At 43.2% G+C, this 17,116-nt stretch overlaps 2 protein-coding genes across 9 annotated transcripts; one reads left to right on the top strand and one right to left on the bottom strand.

The window, feature by feature from the left end:
* Positions 1-981: 981 nt before the first annotated feature.
* On the bottom strand, positions 982-5,906 carry ino80b (INO80 complex subunit B). 4 transcript variants are annotated; one of them, XM_064343715.1, is made up of 5 exons: positions 5,771-5,906; positions 4,740-4,938; positions 3,998-4,125; positions 3,434-3,606; positions 982-1,815 (listed from the first exon to the last, which is right to left on the bottom strand). In XM_064343715.1, the coding sequence occupies exons 1-5, from the start codon at positions 5,811-5,813 to the stop codon at positions 1,357-1,359; spliced, it is 1,002 nt and encodes a 333-aa protein (XP_064199785.1). In that variant the 5' UTR covers positions 5,814-5,906; the 3' UTR covers positions 982-1,356. The 4 variants fall into 4 exon arrangements, with proteins under 4 accessions (XP_064199785.1, XP_064199786.1, XP_064199787.1 ...); XM_064343716.1 differs by having other exon boundaries at positions 4,740-4,935; XM_064343717.1 differs by lacking the exon at positions 5,771-5,906 and adding an exon at positions 5,250-5,384.
* Positions 5,886-16,999, top strand: aadat (aminoadipate aminotransferase). Of its 5 annotated transcripts, none has more exons than XM_064343707.1 (14): positions 5,886-6,027; positions 6,945-7,017; positions 7,399-7,567; positions 8,042-8,174; positions 8,431-8,505; positions 9,195-9,404; positions 9,541-9,606; positions 10,516-10,598; positions 11,673-11,769; positions 13,164-13,225; positions 13,576-13,640; positions 13,880-13,986; positions 15,461-15,562; positions 15,661-16,999. In XM_064343707.1, the coding sequence occupies exons 2-14, from the start codon at positions 6,951-6,953 to the stop codon at positions 15,700-15,702; spliced, it is 1,278 nt and encodes a 425-aa protein (XP_064199777.1). In that variant the 5' UTR covers positions 5,886-6,027; positions 6,945-6,950; the 3' UTR covers positions 15,703-16,999. The 5 variants fall into 5 exon arrangements, with proteins under 5 accessions (XP_064199777.1, XP_064199781.1, XP_064199776.1 ...); XM_064343706.1 differs by lacking the exon at positions 5,886-6,027 and adding an exon at positions 6,283-6,419; XM_064343710.1 differs by lacking the exon at positions 5,886-6,027 and adding an exon at positions 6,436-6,630.
* Positions 17,000-17,116: the final 117 nt, after the last annotated feature.

The following is a 17,116-nucleotide window of genomic DNA, read 5'->3' as shown; positions in this document are numbered from 1 at the left end:
AATCAATTGAGGTCTGCCATCTTCAAGGACGTTCCAACCCGTCTAATGATCCTTGAAGGAGCGAGGAGCATGGAGGTTGCCAAAAGATGCTTGAGCAAGGACATACGAGTGAATGCTTTGCCAAAGTATTTTATTTGATAGGGACACTGCACATTAATTTATGCAGAAGTACCAGTTATCCAGGGAGGTTAGCTTTCATCTGTCTGTGGGCTGTGGGAGGACACTGGAGCACCCAGAGGAAAACAAGAAAAAGTTATTTAAAGAGTCACTTTGCAGTTCCAAATTTAATGTACATGGGGGGGGGGGGATTAAAAGCACATTGGCATATTAAAAGCATGTTGGAATTTCAAAGTGACTCTTTTTAAAGAACTTTTTTTGGAGAGGGACCTCATCATCTTTTTTTGTCATTTGAGAACCAAATGCAATGCACCAATGGATCATTTTTTTAACCTGATAAAGCGGAAGAGCACGATGGTCCATCCTATATGAACTGTACCCAGAGGAAACCTGGGAAAACATGCAAGCTCCATGAAGAGAGGATCCAGGCCGGCCAGGACTCAGCCCTGAACGTGGACCCTCCATCTTCTGAAGCTACGGTGCCAACCACTGCAGCCACTGTACCACATTACCCCTGATTAGAGGGGAGGAAAGAAAACCAGCAGTTCTACCATTAGCCCCGAGGGCCAGAGTTGAGTTTCCCTGCTTTTTGACTGTGAGAAGATGACAGCTGGCCGCATGCACTTCAGAGGAACAACCCTGATCATGTTGCTGCGATGGGATGGGTCTATAACTGACCAAGCACTCCATAAAGAGGAATAAAATAAAGTCTGGTGATGAGAACGGACCATTCAGACGATCTAAGCACTTCTTTACCAAGTCAAACGCGTCAAGCACTGTCAAACCTGAACTACTTCTCTCTGAATCTTCTAATTCACTATTATTCAATGAATAATAAAACTCATTACCATGAACTGCAATCTGTAAATTCAAAATGCCATTTATTTCACAGTCCTTTACAAAAATAGGCTTACTATTTTAATTTGCATATAATCTACTGAAGCACTGAAGGCCGTGCTACGTATTCAGCTATACATAAATAAATACAGTGTAATTTAGCTCAAATTCACTGATTTACACATTGTTACCACTGTTGTTTTTCCACATAATTCTTTCATTAATGTACCCAACCGTAGGACGTTTAGCACTGAAAAAGTCCCAGGAGAAATATTCACTATCTGTTCTATAGAATGGAAGTAAAGCATGTCTAATATGCTCGTTACAAAATGCCTTCCAGGTCCAAACTGTCACATTTGGAGACCGGGGGCTGGAGGAACAAGCACCAGTTGAGAGTCCAGGTCAGGCCACGCTCTGAACCATGAGGTTCTTCCTGTAGCACTCCAGGCTGCAGAGGGGCGTCCCGGTCTTGGAGCAGGAGTACCTCTTGAGGTTGAGGCAGCCCGACACGCCGCAGCTGACCGGGGTGGGCGGGAGGCGTGGGGGCGCGGGGCTCGGGGAGGCCACGCCCAGGGGGAAGGAGATGGCGGCGCCCTGGAAGGAGTCGGAGAAGCGGACCATGGGACACTGCGCCTGCTTGGACTTGCGCTCCCTCATGCTCTTCACCTTGGCCTTGCTGGTCTTGGTGAGCCTCTCGATGGTCTGCTTCTTGTTCTCCTCGGCCTTCTTGGCGGCCTGGAGGCGCCGCTTGCGGGCCCTCTCCTCCCTCTTCTGCATCATCTCCTCCGTCATCTCCTTCTCCTTATAGCCCATGGGCAGCTCCAGCAGGGGCTGGGTCTGCTGCTTGTGCAGGAGGGCTTTCTGCAAATGTACAGAGACACATGCAGGCTTTCTGCAAATGTACAGACACACGCAGGCTTTCTGCAAATCTACAGACACATGCAGGCTTTTGCAAATGTACACACGCACAGGCTTTCTGCAAATGTACACAGACACACACAGTCTTTCTGGAAATGTACAAGCACACGCAAGCCTTCTGCAAATGTACACAGACACACACAGTCTTTCTGGAAATGTACAAGCACACGCAAGCCTTCTGCAAATGTACACGCACACGCAAGCCTTCGGCAAATGTACACACACACACAGGGTTATGCAAATGTACACACACACGCAGGCTTTCTGCAAATGTACACACACACACAGGGTTATGCAAATGTACACAGACACACGCAGTCATTCTGGAAATGTACAGACACACGCAAGCCTTCTGCAAATGTACTGGCGCACACAGGGTTATGCAAATGTACACACACACGCAGGACTTCTGCAAATGTACAGACACACACAGGCTTTCTGAAGCGACAGGATGCTGGCAGATTCATTTTTTCTACTTCCTACAAAATTCAAGTCTTTCTGCAGAACTACCAACATTCAGTGCAATGCCAATTCCAATATTTTTTAGTGAAGATACATTGTCTTTCTCTTAGCATCTCCTAAATACAAAGGATCATATCAGAATAATATTCTCTTTGAAACTACTATGTCAAATGTTTTTACCAACACCACCAACGTGAGTTCTGTCAGAACAGTTAAAAGTGTTGGCAGGTGTCACCAAAATTTCTGAAGCAACACTTCCTAAACGATTATACACTTTTGAACTGGGAAAACACCTCCAATTAGCCTCTGGCAGGAAAACGGTGCTAACTAGACAAAAGAGGGCATGAATTGAGAGAAGGGTGTAATTTATGCTAGGTCTGTCAGAGAGGACTGCTCACAGTCCTGAATTTTTCACTTAACCTGTTTGTAGACCTGAATATCAACATTTTTATTTTCTGATTTCCATTATCAATAATGGATGTCTGGTGCAGGCAGGTGAAGAGATTTACTCGAGGGCACAACGGCACTGCTCCACCCTGTAATGAGAAGCACACTTCCTTCACCGTAGTGCGACTCTCCATGCAGGGCGGGTCGGGTAATATAATACGGGCGATGCTCTCAAAAGACTCAACTGCTTTTTTACCCAGGATTCAACATGCCTGGTCTCAGTTCCATTTCTTTCATTACAATGTACAACACTGCCTTCGACACTTCCACTGTCTAGTATTTTAATGGTCTTCCACACAATGTCCTTCACCACTTCCACAGTAAACCGGTTTACCAGTCTTATACACTGGTTTCCACAGTAAACTGGTTTACCAGTCTTATACACTGGTTTCCACTGTAAACTGGTTTACCAGTCTTATACACTGGTTTCCACTGTAAACTGGTTTACCAGTCTCATGCACTGCCTGTACACTATTCCCACAGTAAACCTCTTAAGAGTATAGGACACAGCCATCTCATAAAACTCCCACTATAAGCTGGTCTGTAACACACTGCCACCCCCACCGCTCTCACAGTAAACAGGTTTATCAGTCTGACTGTGAGCAGTGACTCTGGTTTACCAGTCTGACTGTGAGCAGCAACTCAGGTTTACCTGTCTGACTGTGAGCAGCGACTCATCAATCTCTTTCTTCAGCTCCCCGTTGTCGTCCAGCTCCCCCTTCTCCAGGGCGTCCAGCCATTTCTCCTCCTCGTCCATGGGGGGCCCGAGGAAGGAATCTGCGTCCATGTCAGGGAGTGGGGAGGGGTCCAGGTTGCTGTCCTCATCTAGAAAAATCCACCCCCCCCCCACATATCCTTCATTTCCCCATCAAAGTTCTGACCTGTTTGTATTACTTGTACAAATTCAATATCTTTATTTAAACAATGGGGTATGAGGTACCCTAGTAGTTAGGATGTCCCCAAAAAATGACAATTACTGCCAAAACAGCTCATACACAGTAAGCAAGCAGGAACACCCAGTTATCACTGCATCAGGGGATGTCAAAACGTCAATTATATCTGTCCTACTTGGCTAAGGACCATGCAGAATTAATGCAAGCTTTATAAATCTAAGTTTCCCCCACCCAAGTTCACCAGCAAGCTTAGCACGGCTCAGGACTGCCGGTAGTTTTTCTGGGTGACAGCAGAGGGGCGTGTGCTCCTGCGGTGCACTCACCAAGCCAGGCCCTGTACTGCTCAATGGGGACTCCCTCCGTGGGCTCGTCGTCGTCATCGTCGTCGTCCACGATCATCAGAGGCGAGGGGGATCGCGGAACCTCGGGGACTACCGTGAACGTCGGAACGCTGCCCGAGCACAAGGAAAAAGAAACGGTGAGTTCACAGGGCCGAGAGCAGCAGGCAGGGGGAGTGCACGCTAGCGCAGTTTATTACCAATCTGCTTTCTGACCACTAACCTCAATTCACGGCATCTAGCGGTCTGACATCCCGGACCCGGTCCATTCGATTAGGTTTTAAACCTGAGGAGCGCTAGCCAACCTCCAAATACATTGTTCAAATAACAGACAGCGTTATTTGGGGGAGACATGCTTAGCCTGCCATTCTTACCAGCTCTCCATTTAGAGACCTGTATACTTCATAGCAAAATCCTTATTCAAGGACCTTGGCTCAAAGGTCCAATTACATTGCCCAACCCAGGGGCTCCCTGGTCCCTAACCTCATAATGCCACCCTTAACTCAGGCCCTGAGTCAAAACCCCAGTCAAATAAAAGACCATTCAACTGAAATTACCGCTCAGTACACACTAACTTCAGTCTTCATGACAAAATGGTTATGGTTTAGGTACCTGCCCAAGAAATAAGACATCTGAACTCATAATATCATAAATTAAGTTGGATTTTTGCTATTGCACTCAGCCAAAAAAACCTCAGTAAATCAGCCTCTCTGTGGCCCAGACTAACCTCTTTGTGCCCAGAGTCTGCCCGCCCAGTTTGATCTTGAGCTTCAGCTGGGGCTTGATGATGATCCCAGAGTCCGACTCCAGCGCCTCCGAGGAGAACCCGTGTCCCCCATCGTCCCGGTGATGCTTCTTCTTGTGTTTTTTGTGTTTCTTGTGCTTCTTTTTGTGTGCATTATGTCCACCGGACAAGTCCCCATCTACTGAGAACGGGGAAGAAAAGGTGAACTCGCTACTTCTCGTGTCAGACTCATCTCTTACAAAAAATAAGTGTTCATCTAAATGGGAGAACCTGTCTAATTACAAATGGACGTACTGACACATTTCCCACACTGGTATGAACAAGGAACATCCCAGCGTTTTTTTAATCAATGAGAATAAGTAGGGGCCCACATGGCTATATAAAAAATGTAAAACACGCTTAATAACATTATTTCAAAAACCTCCAAGAAATAACATTGGGTATGTGCAAAAATAACCAAGATGGCTCAAGAACTGCATTAATGTCACATACTCCAAATTGCCCTGTCCATAAATCGAGCTTTAGGGCCGCAGCACAGACCCAAAAAACAGTCTTACTTTTAACTTGCATAACTTAGTCATTACATCTAACTAGTTACCTATATCCAGCCCTGTCCAACGTTTTCCTCTAATTAATTAATTGATTTATGTTCCCCTATGGAGCTAATAGGTGGCATACAAACAATTAATCACTTCAGTTTACAATATAAGCAATGCTACCGATAATGTTGCCTCGGTAGTGTCATCAGATAACATGCTTTTTGGCAATAACACAAGCGCTAACTTTAGCTTTTGTCGCAGTGGTAATTTTCATGGCAAATTAATTACAATGGTGTGCGAATGCTAGCATGCTACATACAAAGTACACTCCATTCCCCCTACGGATAACAAGCATGTCGTGTTTCGCCCATGTTTGAGATGAAAACAACTCGAGAACCCAGGCTTTGAGCGCGGCCTAGCGTAGTTTAAGATTCACTTAACGACCTACAGCCAATCGGCAAAAAATCTTCTCACCTGAAAGAAATCTTGGATGAATCATGTCTTTCTTCTTCCCCATTGACACCTGTGTCCAAACACGAAACTCGACGAAAAGTGTGGCAATACTGTGGGAAGCTACATCACTGCAACAGATAAACTGCGCTTCACACTGGATATTTGCCTGGCGGTGTTTATCCGCTGCGCTGAATATTAGCTAACACTCTCTCGGCCGCAGTAGTCTACAAGTAGCAGGTTCTCTGCAGTCCAGTGGCGAAAATGTAATTTAACTAACGGTAGGTGTCCTGAATTCAATTTATCGTTAATACAAAAAACCGACAAAACTGGCAAGCGAGCTGGCTAGTACCTGTCCCAATAAGTTAAAATTCATCAGCAAACCAAGTTGAATGAAGGATACTGCAATTAGCTACCTGCTATGCTAGCCAGTATCGTGCCAGTTTGTTGCAGGCACTTTTATTTACATTATTTAGCAAACCTCACCGAAATTATGCCAATTCAAACAATCGATGCTTGCAACGCTTGTTACCAATCAGTTAGCCTAGCCTTGACTGTAAAGTCGCAGGGCATTGTGGCCAATGACGTTTTTACACCAGTAGTATTCATATGTTAAGTCGATGAAAGAAATACACAATCCATCGGCACTTGCATGAATATGCTTCCAAGCAAGGTCAGTGTCCGAAGTTAGCATCCTAACACTATGGTTTAATATTGTTTAACTATGTTGACTAGTTTATATTTAATCTATGTATGTTGCCAATTGACTTGAGTCTTCCTGAAAGGTTTTTGCGAACTTTTTTGCTCGCTTCACTGTGTTTCCAAGCTTCACACCCCTCGGCGCAGCTGACACTGCCGGTCAAGTATTACTTTACTACTCAAATGTTTGAGACTATTTGATTGCTTTATAGAAACGTATCCAAACAGTTGTGTTTGTATGTGAATATTTTTGCAATTGTGTTAAATGTCTCAAATATTGTTTAAAATAGTGTTGCCTTATTGCTGTGCATAGTGCCAACACGCTAACCAGACTGACTATATTCGAAATGGCACCATGCAGATACTAGCTCGGTTATTAGCTTTCTTTTCTCAATGCCGTGCATAGACGAATCTCCGGTTTTCCTGTTTAATGGTGATTTGGTCCTCGTGTAGCTGTTGTGGTAACGTCATTATCTTTGATATTTGTCTCTTGTTATAGGCTATCATGAATTACTCCCGGTTTTTGACCGCTGTGAGTGCTGCAAGGAAGCCGTCTCCTATTCGCATATTAAGTAAGCTGAGACACAGCATTTGAGTTAATAATTCATTTTGTTACTGGTTTTAGTTAAGTTTTTTAACAGTAGGCTGCCTGGTTATTTTATGAGCGCTCACATTTTAACTGCGCCATCTAGAGAATGATTCCATTGTTGGGAAAGATGCTATTTTGTTCCTTTTTTGACTTAGCCTTGCTATACAGTGTAATGCACATGTGATAAAATTATGTTTTGTGTTTCTAAAATGAAATAAAATGGCATTGAAACACAATACAGTGTAGGCTACTGTGGGAGTTTCTTCTGCCATTCAGGGAGATTGCCCATGAATTAGGGTTCTTTGCCTTTACATTACAATTCCATAACAATTTTGCCTTTTTGTAATATCTTTTCCCTGTGAAGCTGAACTTCAGCAGCGTTCTCCCCCAACTCTGATCTCACTGGCGGCGGGATCCCCCAACCCCAACACCTTCCCCTTTCAGTCTGCCACCATCAAAATGAAGAATGGTGCCAGCGTTGTGTTTGATGAGACGACAATGAAAAGAGCCCTCCAGTACTCTGGCTCTTGTGGGTGAGTCCAGCTTCAGACCAGGACCTGCCTGATGATGATGATGATAATAATAATGTGTACCACACACATAATGATAATGTCCTGCAGACCAGGACACTGGGGAACTCCTTTCACTGAAGGTATCACATGAGGTGTGTCTTCATTTAATGACTTATCCAGATTGCAACATGGTTTCACCATCACTGTACTTATTATTTTGTATTTGCTTGGTACAGAGAGGAGCTTTACCCAAAAATATCTATGAAGAACTGACAACCATTTAATTAATTTCCTTCAAATTGTACTTCTTAGAAAATTTGGAAGAAAAGGACTCAAAGGGAAGGAAATGCACATTTATTTTTCTCATGCACCGTATCTGTCATTTCAAACCAGGTGCTTATTATTGGATATAATCTACGGATGACACTCCCCCTCTGGCATTGGTCTTATCCTGCTGCTTTATCTGCTATTTACCGCTGCCTTATTCCTCCTCAGGATACCAGAACTCATATCTTGGATGAAGGACCTTCAGAGGAATCTCCACAGTCCCCCAACAGCCTCCTACAGCGTGGAGGCAGGGCAAATGGAGATGTGTGTGACCACAGGCAGTCAGGAAGGCCTGTGCAAGGTACAGCTTCTACAAATGTGCTTTCTTCATTTTTAATAATTTTTTTATACCTATACATCTGTTCAGGCCTATGTGATAAAATGTGTATGTTCTTTTCCCTATGTATACAAGGTCTCACTTTACTGTTGGAACTGGAGATGAGGGAAAAAGGCCCAGAGGGCTCTAGCACTATAGTTCCTACACCACCTTTATTGCCTGCTGTCCATAATATTGTTTATCTCTTCTGCTGTTCTATTCCTTCCTGTTTGTCCCACAGATTTTTGAGATGCTGGTTAATCCTGGAGACAACGTCCTTCTAGACGCACCCACGTATTCTGGGACTCTGGCGGCAGTAAGCAGCCTCTCCAGTTTCTCAACTTTTAATCCCTTTTAAATTGCACGCTTTGATATTTGTTTGTTTAAAAAAAAAAAAAAAAGAAGTTACATAGCTGGCTTTTTCAGTTTTTAATAGAAATTGCCATTACTGAATGTCATCATTTCACCAGTAGCTGCAGTGTTATTATCTATTAAGAAGGTCATTGCAGAATGTCTTAAATGTCAAGGGAATATTATTTCAGGAACATATCAAAGCTTTCAATTTTGAAATTGAAAGTTGTGTAAGTCGCTCTGGATAAGAGCGTCTGCTAAATGCCTGTAATGTAATGTAATGTAATGAAATCCCGTGTGCAGTATTTGTGGAGATAAAGAGGACATTACTCACATCCAAGATGTTTGGTTTAAAGTGACAAGTCGGTCAGCTTCCAACAGCTGCCTTTAAGAAAAAAGATACTCTTCTTTAAAGAAGATACTCTATTCTACTGGGACATTAAACATGTATTTCAGAAAGTGCAAACAGAGACATCCCGAGCATGGCATTAAACAATTCTCTTTGAGAAGACAAATGAAAATGCTGTATACATTCTGTAACTTTAGACTTTATTTTTCAAGAAAGTCTAACTTCAAGGTCAGAGGACTGAAGATGCTGAAGCCCATCATCACTGCCCTCTGCCATAATTCTGCTTCTGAATCATCTGTCCTCAGCTTCAGCCATTAGGCTGCAATATCATTAATGTATTGAGTGATCAGTACGGAATGATCCCGGGAGCCTTGAGGGACGTCCTGTCCAGGTGGGACCCAGCAGATGCCAAAAAACCAGGCAGCACAGTTCCCAGAGTCCTCTACACCATCCCCAATGGGGGCAACCCTACCGGAGCATCAATGACCACTGAGCGTAAGAGGGAGGTCTACCAGGTAAATGTCTTGTGGTGTACACGCACTGACACATGCACACTGACTGATGAATGGGTTGAAGGGTTTAGGTATACACATATATGATGTGCACATGTAACCTGCTGCCCAATGCATTGTCTTTGTTATGTTTTGAAAGCTTGCCAGAGAATATGACCTCCTTATAATTGAGGATGATCCCTACTACTTTCTGCAGTTTCAAAAGGTAAATGTATTCTGTCCCCGCACTAGTTTTAGATTGTATTTTTTAAAATATTTTTGTAATAATTGTTTATTACTGTTGACAGCATTAATTCTTTGTTTGCAACGAAGCACTGTGTGTGTTTTATTGTGCTGCAGTGGTTTGACTGAATGCAGTTTTTACAGAAGTTTGAGGTGATTTGATTGAGGGTTTGGAAGCAAAAAGTATATGATGCAACAAAATAGTACTTTTCAAAGTTCTGCTAAAAAATAGAAATTGATAAAGCAGACTGATGGTTTGTTGTTTGTGGATGAGAGTTCTGATTGGGTGAGAGAAAGCCACTGAGAAGGCATGGGTGACATATTAAAGGAAAAATCAACATAAGGTGTTGGGTCACCACAAGCTGCCAGAACAGCTTCAATGCACATTGGCATGGATTCTAGAAATCTCTGGTACTCTACTGGAGGGAAGGAACACATTCTTCCAAAAGATATTCCCTCATTTGGTGTTTTGATGATGGCGATGGAGAGCGTTGTCTAACACGTCGGTCCAAAATCTGCTATAGCTGTTCAATTGGGTTGGGATCTGGTGACTGCAAATGCCATAGCATATGATTCACATAATGTTTATATCCTTTCGTGCACTGTGGATGGGGGCATTGTCATCCTGGAAAAGACCACTCCCATCAGTATAGAAATGGTTAATCGTAGGATAAATAATCATTTCTCTACTCATTTATTCTGGTTTTTCCTTTAATTTGCCACTGTCATTGTCGTCTGTTTTTCAATATTTTTTTATACTTCCAGATCTTGTAGAAACCTTTAATTTGTCTCTACCGTCTCTGTATGGGAAATAAGCATGGAGGTATGTGCGTACGGCCCAGTCACTGACTCGATTTACATCCTGAACACTTGGGTCTCTTCCCTGTGGTAGCCCTGGGCTCCTACATTTCTGTCCATGGATGTGGATGGGCGAATCATCCGGACAGACTCCTTCTCAAAGATCCTGTCATCTGGGTGCGTAAAAATTCATAAGGGATCAGCTTGTTGTCTTTGTCTTTGGGTGGAGTCTCAGAAAAAAAACAATATGAGGTATTGTTGTTAATAATTTCTAAGTATGTGCTAAGAGGATTGTTTGATGCTTATTTACTGTGTTATGTCTTATGTCTCATCACCCTGGTTGTATGCATTTTATGCATGTGGCCAATCAATCAAATAGTACATGTACGCTTGGTTGGTCAATGCCCAATTCCAGTGTTGCAGCAAGCATTTTTTTAAGCATGTGGTCCGTATCATTTCAGCATTTTTAAGTCTTAATAAAGGGAAACGGAGAGGACAACCATAAACAAACTAGAGAAGATTTATTAGTCATCAGCCACCTAGAGCCATCTTGTTTTTCCAGGTTTTAGTGCCCTTTATTCCATCCTGCTATCGTGACTGTAAATGCAGTGTGCACCAGACAGAAGAATAACCCCAGAGACGGGACACACAGTGCTCATAACTGTTGTTTTTCCTGTTTGAATTAACACATGACTGCTCCCACACCAGCTCCCCCCCCCCTGCTCTGGGCATGCCTGGTCCTGGCCCTGGGCCACCCAGCCAGCAGAAAGGAGCATCTCAGAGGACAGGGGATCTTTAAATCCAGCGTCATTACTCATAATGAGCAGAAGGGCCCTGTGTGAGAACAGCACGCTTTGTATAAAAGAGTCTCTCCTTCCCACGGCTGTAGGGTTCTATTTAATGTGGTGTACTATACCTGCCCTGGACCTGCCCAACTCATTTTGTTTTTGTGTAGTCGGTAACCAAAGCTCTGCCCACTTAGGTGCTCTTTAACCCTGCCTTGCTAAAGCTGCTGGAAAGATTACTGTTCAGTTTTTCATTTTACTAAACGGCATTACAAAAGCATTTCTATTGTTTAAAAGATCATTGGTATAATTTCATACCAGGCGAGCTTAATTTTTTTTTCCGTAGTTCTCTGTCTTTTTGAATTCTTTTGCCCTGTTGTGTAGCGTCCCCATGCCACTGCCTTTTTCAAAAGCATTTGCAGCTGTCCAGATGAACTCATGACTCCTGGTCTGTTTGTGTCTGCAGCCTTAGGATTGGGTTTGTGACAGGGCCCAAGCCCCTTGTGGACAGAGTGGTCCTGCACATCCAGGCTTCCACCATGCACACCAGCACCTTCACACAGGTGAGCCAGCGTCTCCGGTCCCCGCCCCCCCTCCAACAACCTCTATCAGGAGTGGAGAAATTGCTGTCACCACCAAACTAACCACAGAATGCAGCCCGTAACTGGATTTTCTCTACCTTGTTTGTTATGGGTGTTGTCGTTGTGACTGAAACCCCATATGATATTAACATCCGGTTATTCAGGCCTTTGTTTGTTTTCTGTGATCTTGCAAAATGTTAAACAGTTGAGGCAATGCCAGCAGAGGAGCAGCACTGTCTGTTAAGTCCGTGAACACTGTAATAAGCAGTAGAGATGTAGCAGTTGTGGTTGTAGACACGCACGGCCACAGAGAATGTTCCGGCAGATGAAGACGGAGAGAGGCAGGGCCTGTACAAACACCCTGAAGACTTAATCACACACGGTAGGCGACAGCCACGCCTGACGCTCCCGGCAGATGGATGGGAAAGCGCGGCAGAGCCGTAATTACTCCCGCCACAGGGACACGGGCGGGGGCGCTTCCGGGCGTTCAGTCCGAGATACGGCAAGAAAAACGCACAAATGCTGAATAGACACGAGCTGAAAAATGAATTGCGCCGGGGCAAGTCAGCAATAGATATGCCACCCTTGGCAGGAACGGGAGATGATAGATCTGCACCCCCCCCCCTCCCCAGAGCTGGGGGGGATGGGGGGGGGGGTTATTGGGATCAGGGTGCTGTGGAGATGCACAAGCTCACTGCAGTGGCTGGTACTGAGCGGAAATGCACAGCAGAGGTAGCAGCACAAGCTCTGTCAGTCAGTGCAGAGGAAAGAGGTGGAAAGCTTTGATCTCCAAACAACCTCACGGCCTCAAATTGCACAGCAGACACAGAGATTTGTTTCTCAAGGCAATGGCTCAGTAGCAGCAGGGCAGGAAGGGTAATTAGGAAGTTTTGAGCCAGGGGTTTGACTTTGTCCTGAAAGAGTCACCCGTAAATAACCTCTGGCAGGACCGTTTCTTCATTTTGGAGGTATAGCTTTGAATAAGGTATGAAACGGTCCCTTTTCATATGTTCAAGTCACCTACATCTAGGGTCTCATCCTAGGTTACAAGGGCGTGGGGCAACCAGGTCTTGTGCCCTGGAGGAGGAGAGGGGCCCAATGGTCTGTGAGCTGTTATAAATATTACTGTCCCAGGCCTGGGAATTTCACCCGGTGGTCCTGCCTGGCTATAAAATAGCTTGAAGGATTTAAGTAATATTTTAAAAAATTGATGTTAACCAGTCAAATAAATAAAATGACTGAAGAAAAATGTATAAATGCTATACTTAAATTCTTCAAAAAAGAAAGCTATGGGTTCAAGTGTTTCAAGTGAAACCACGTCTGTATGTAGGTGGGTTCAAAGAGCTTGGATAGATTTTGTTCGCCTCTTGTTCTAGCTCATCATTTCCCAGCTGTTGCATGGGTGGGGACAAGAGGGCTTTCTGAACCACATCGATGGGTGAGTCACCTCGATCAATAAGCCAATCAGATTCTCTGAATATAGCAGCATCTGTATTGGTGGAATTGTTCGGCCAGTAGAGTGATGTTAGTTGACGATGTTTCCTCCTGTGTGTTTGCTGTAGTGTTTTTCACAATTCCTGCTTTATTGTTTTTGAAGAGTTGTTTCTGTGCTTCCCTCCTACCTACTGTCACAGCTCCTCAGTCTTTGTAAACAAAAGCATACAGAGCTTTATGCCATTATTACGCAAGCCACACAACACCAGAACAAAATTTTCTCTCTGACAGGAAATCAAAAGAGTTGAAAAGTAACATTTTTCTTTCTCTTTGCCCCCCCCCCCCTCTTCACAGTGTGGTGGAATTTTACAGAAACCAGCGAGATGCGATGCTCTCCTCTGCAGACAGATGGCTCAAAGGTTAGCCTTCACCTATAACTGATGTGTGAAATGGTGTCCCTTGCTAATGCCCGATTCCAGACACACAAGGTCTGTCACGCGCTATGATGCCAACGATCAGTCCGCGGCGGAGCTGTCACAGTGCCAACAAGACATCATTCCCCTGTAAAAGTGGGCAGTCTGAACTGCCTGTGGTAGCTCTCTGCAGTGTGCAGCAGGCAGCGAAGCTAAATTGCGTTTAACACGGTAACTTCTCTCAGATGTGGCAGAGTGGCATGCCCCAGCGGCAGGCATGTTCCTCTGGATCCGGCTGAAGGGCATCGCAGACACCCAGCAGCTCATCATGGAGAAGGCTTTGGAGAAAGAGGTAAATGGCCTACGCAGTCACACCCCCCCCCCCTCAAAAGAAAGCACACAAAAAACTCTTACACTACACTAACCCAATGACCGGCCTGGGCTGGTGATTACTGGGAAATAATTTCCATCTTTCTCAGTAAAAAAAAAAAAAAAAAAAAGCAGGACCACTGTGACCTTTGCTACATGGGCATAAACAACACAAGCACTGAAAGTTGCGCAACAACTTTTTTTCTTTTGGTCCTACCTTCAGACAAGCAGTGGAGCTAGTGGTCTGTTTATCCATAAGCTATTTTTCTACACAGTAGCCTAATTGGGTCCTTATGTTTGTATTTGGCCGTTGATGTATGCTTGTCTGTGTAGGAATTGGTTCACTCTGTCACACTTCCTGACATGCAGTAATTTGCATGAATTTGCAAATTTGCTCATTTATTTCACTTTACAAACTCTGAGCTCATTCAAGCTCAGATTTGTGTGTAAACTCAAGCCACTTTACATACGTTTTGAGGGAATATCTCATTTGTAAGAATGAGTGCTAGGCCTAAATAAGATTGGACCAATTTCATTTCACCCCATTTAATTGTGATCCATTCATTGATTTGAGTTCAACGGTGTCTGTGGAATACTCCACTTATGTTTACATTCCACTTCTTTTGACCATTAATTCCTGTCAAATGTCAAAATTGGCTTCATACTGTATGGTTTCTAATTGGGATCAACCATTTTTAGTCATTTAAGAATCAGTTCTGTGAGCAAAACTGTCTTGATTCTGTACAGAACAGTGCTTTTAAAAAGGGGAGATGGAACCTGTGGTCCCCCCATTCGTGTCTGTGTGTGTGTTTACTAGAATTTGCACTGAGGGCATCAGGCTCAATGAAGTTGAATTTGAATGCAGACTGTGGGAATATATGGAAATCAACCATTATGCCCCTACTGCCATTCAAGTAGTGAGCTGCATTTCTTTCCCACACAAGTCCACCCCTCACCCACGCTGATTGGTGCATTGCCGTCTCAAAGGACAAGGAGCACAATGATCCATTCTGCCGATTAATGTGGGGTTTTTACTTATCTTTTTCTTTTCCAGAAAGCTTCTGATACCAAGAGAATGTAGTTCTTAACAATTCACTTGATTTGGTTAGAGTGTTAAAAAGTGCATCAGATATAAGCTCTTGACCAAGGGATACAGGAAACCTGTGACCCACTTATTAATTTGCCATAAACTTAATAATTTGTCATAAACTTAAGTGCAAAGTAAATTTAGATTTTTAATGTTACAGAACCAATATACAGAATGAGCAGCACACCTACTTATGTTACATTTAAGTTTCAGCCTGACTGTATGTCCTGAAAGATGCAAGCAAATATTTTCCTGTTGTGTATTTTATTTGTATACATTTGGATTGTAATAATGACAAATAAATGTGCTCTTACATATATGCAATGTGCAATAATAGTGATCGCTTTATTTTCCATCCCTTTCTCTTCAGGTGCTGTTGGTCCCTGGAGGAGTATTCAACATTGACAGCTCAGTCCCCTGCCCGTATGTACGAGCTGCCTTCTCATTGTCCACTCCCCAGCAGATTGATGAGGTACAACAAATGCACGCACATTCTGTATTTGCCAATTTTTATTTCCAAAGTTGTTTTCTATAAGATTATGAAATATCCATCTCGATTTTTTTTTTCAGGCTTTCAAGAGATTGGCTTCTCTGATCAAGGAGGCGTTATGAGGAAAACATTACATTACATTACAACAACATGAAGAGAAATTATGTTTCATTGAAAGAAATATTTTTCTACAAATGAATGTTTACACTGGCATTTGGTACCCTGAGAATCTGAAGTGTCATTTTTAGTCAACATTTTTCATAAATACTTTAATACAGAACAGTAATATGCTAATATATAATATAATAAATTTAATATATAAGCGTAGGCTATCTCTGATATTCCTGTGCCAATACATAACATCTTGACAAAATTAAGCTTCTTTTGCAAATGACTATGGAAGCGTTCTGTCAGTTTAGTCACAAGGAAATGCAAGAGTTCTGTTTATTTAAATGGAAATAGTGGCACACTATCACAAGTATTGTGTCTCTCTGCCAGGACTACTTTGCTGGTATATTGGTAATGTTTATCTTTTGTGATGGACATTACATGTGAGAATTGGGTGGCACTTTTGGAAATTTTGGTAAATAAGCAACACGGGTCTATAACCTGTATGCAGATGTTCACAAGCTCCCAGCATGCAATACTTTTGAGAAATGAAAGGGGGCAAGACTGGTGTATCTTGCTGAGGACTTCTATTTGTGTTTAAGAGTGTTTATTTAATTTAATTTTTGTTTGGGTTGTCCATCTGTCTGTCCATCCCGATTCTCGTGAACGCGATATCTCAGGAACGCCTTGAGGGAATTTCTTCAAATTTGGCACATACCTCCACTTGGACTCAAGGATGAACTGATTAGATTTTGGTAGTCAAAGGTCAAGGTCGCTGTGACAGCACAAAACACGTTTCTGCCTTGAAGGAATACAAAACACGTTTTTGCCTTGAGGGAATTTCTTCACATTTGGCACACACGTCCACTTGGACTCAAGGATGTACTGATTAGAGTTTGGTGGTCAAAGGTCAAGGTCACTGTGACCTCACGTCCATCCCATTCACTTGTGAACGCGATTTCTCAGGAACGCCTTGAGGGAATTTCTTCAAATTTGGCACAAACGTCCACTTGGACTCAAGGATGAACTGATTAGATTTTGGTGGTCAAAGGTCAAGGTCACTGTGACCTCACAAAACACGTTTTTGGCCATAACTCAAGAATTCATACGCTAATTATGACAAAGTTTCACACAAATGTCTATTAGGATAAAATTAAGTGACATTTTATATCCAAACTGGCTACTGGTTGGTGGAGGCATACAACTGCGAGGTGGTATTTCTAGTTTTTTTTGCATTTGCTTTCTATTAGTGCATGTAGACTGCATCTTAAGTGTACGATTCTGAGCCTGAATTAAAAGATTTAGCCCTTGTGTAGTAGGCCTTCATCTTTGATAATGGATGTAAACACGGCACAGTTTCATGTATCACTAGACATGCTGTCTGACATTTTGTTTCTAAACGGTACCCTCTCAATGATTAAATCTTTT

This window comes from Anguilla rostrata, chromosome 7, assembly GCF_018555375.3.
Source record: "Anguilla rostrata isolate EN2019 chromosome 7, ASM1855537v3, whole genome shotgun sequence".
Classification (NCBI taxonomy): Eukaryota; Metazoa; Chordata; class Actinopteri; order Anguilliformes; family Anguillidae; genus Anguilla; species Anguilla rostrata.
Note: the sequence above shows the minus strand (reverse complement) of the source record. Positions and strands in the feature narration are given on the sequence as shown.

Excerpts from the sequence above, each read along its gene's own strand:
- aadat (XM_064343706.1), top strand. The coding sequence starts at position 6,399 with ATGAATATGCTTCCAAGCAAG. Across the intron at positions 8,175-8,430 it reads GTCAGGAAGGCCTGTGCAAG|ATTTTTGAGATGCTGGTTAA; the intron begins GTACAGCTTCTA and ends TTTGTCCCACAG. Across the intron at positions 13,987-15,460 it reads AGAAGGCTTTGGAGAAAGAG|GTGCTGTTGGTCCCTGGAGG; the intron begins GTAAATGGCCTA and ends CTTTCTCTTCAG.
- ino80b (XM_064343715.1), bottom strand. The coding sequence starts at position 5,813 with ATGGGGAAGAAGAAAGACATGATTCATCCAAGATTTCTTTCAG. Across the intron at positions 4,939-5,770 it reads TCATCCAAGATTTCTTTCAG|TAGATGGGGACTTGTCCGGT; the intron begins GTGAGAAGATTT and ends CCCCGTTCTCAG. Across the intron at positions 4,126-4,739 it reads CAGACTCTGGGCACAAAGAG|CGTTCCGACGTTCACGGTAG; the intron begins GTTAGTCTGGGC and ends GTGCTCGGGCAG.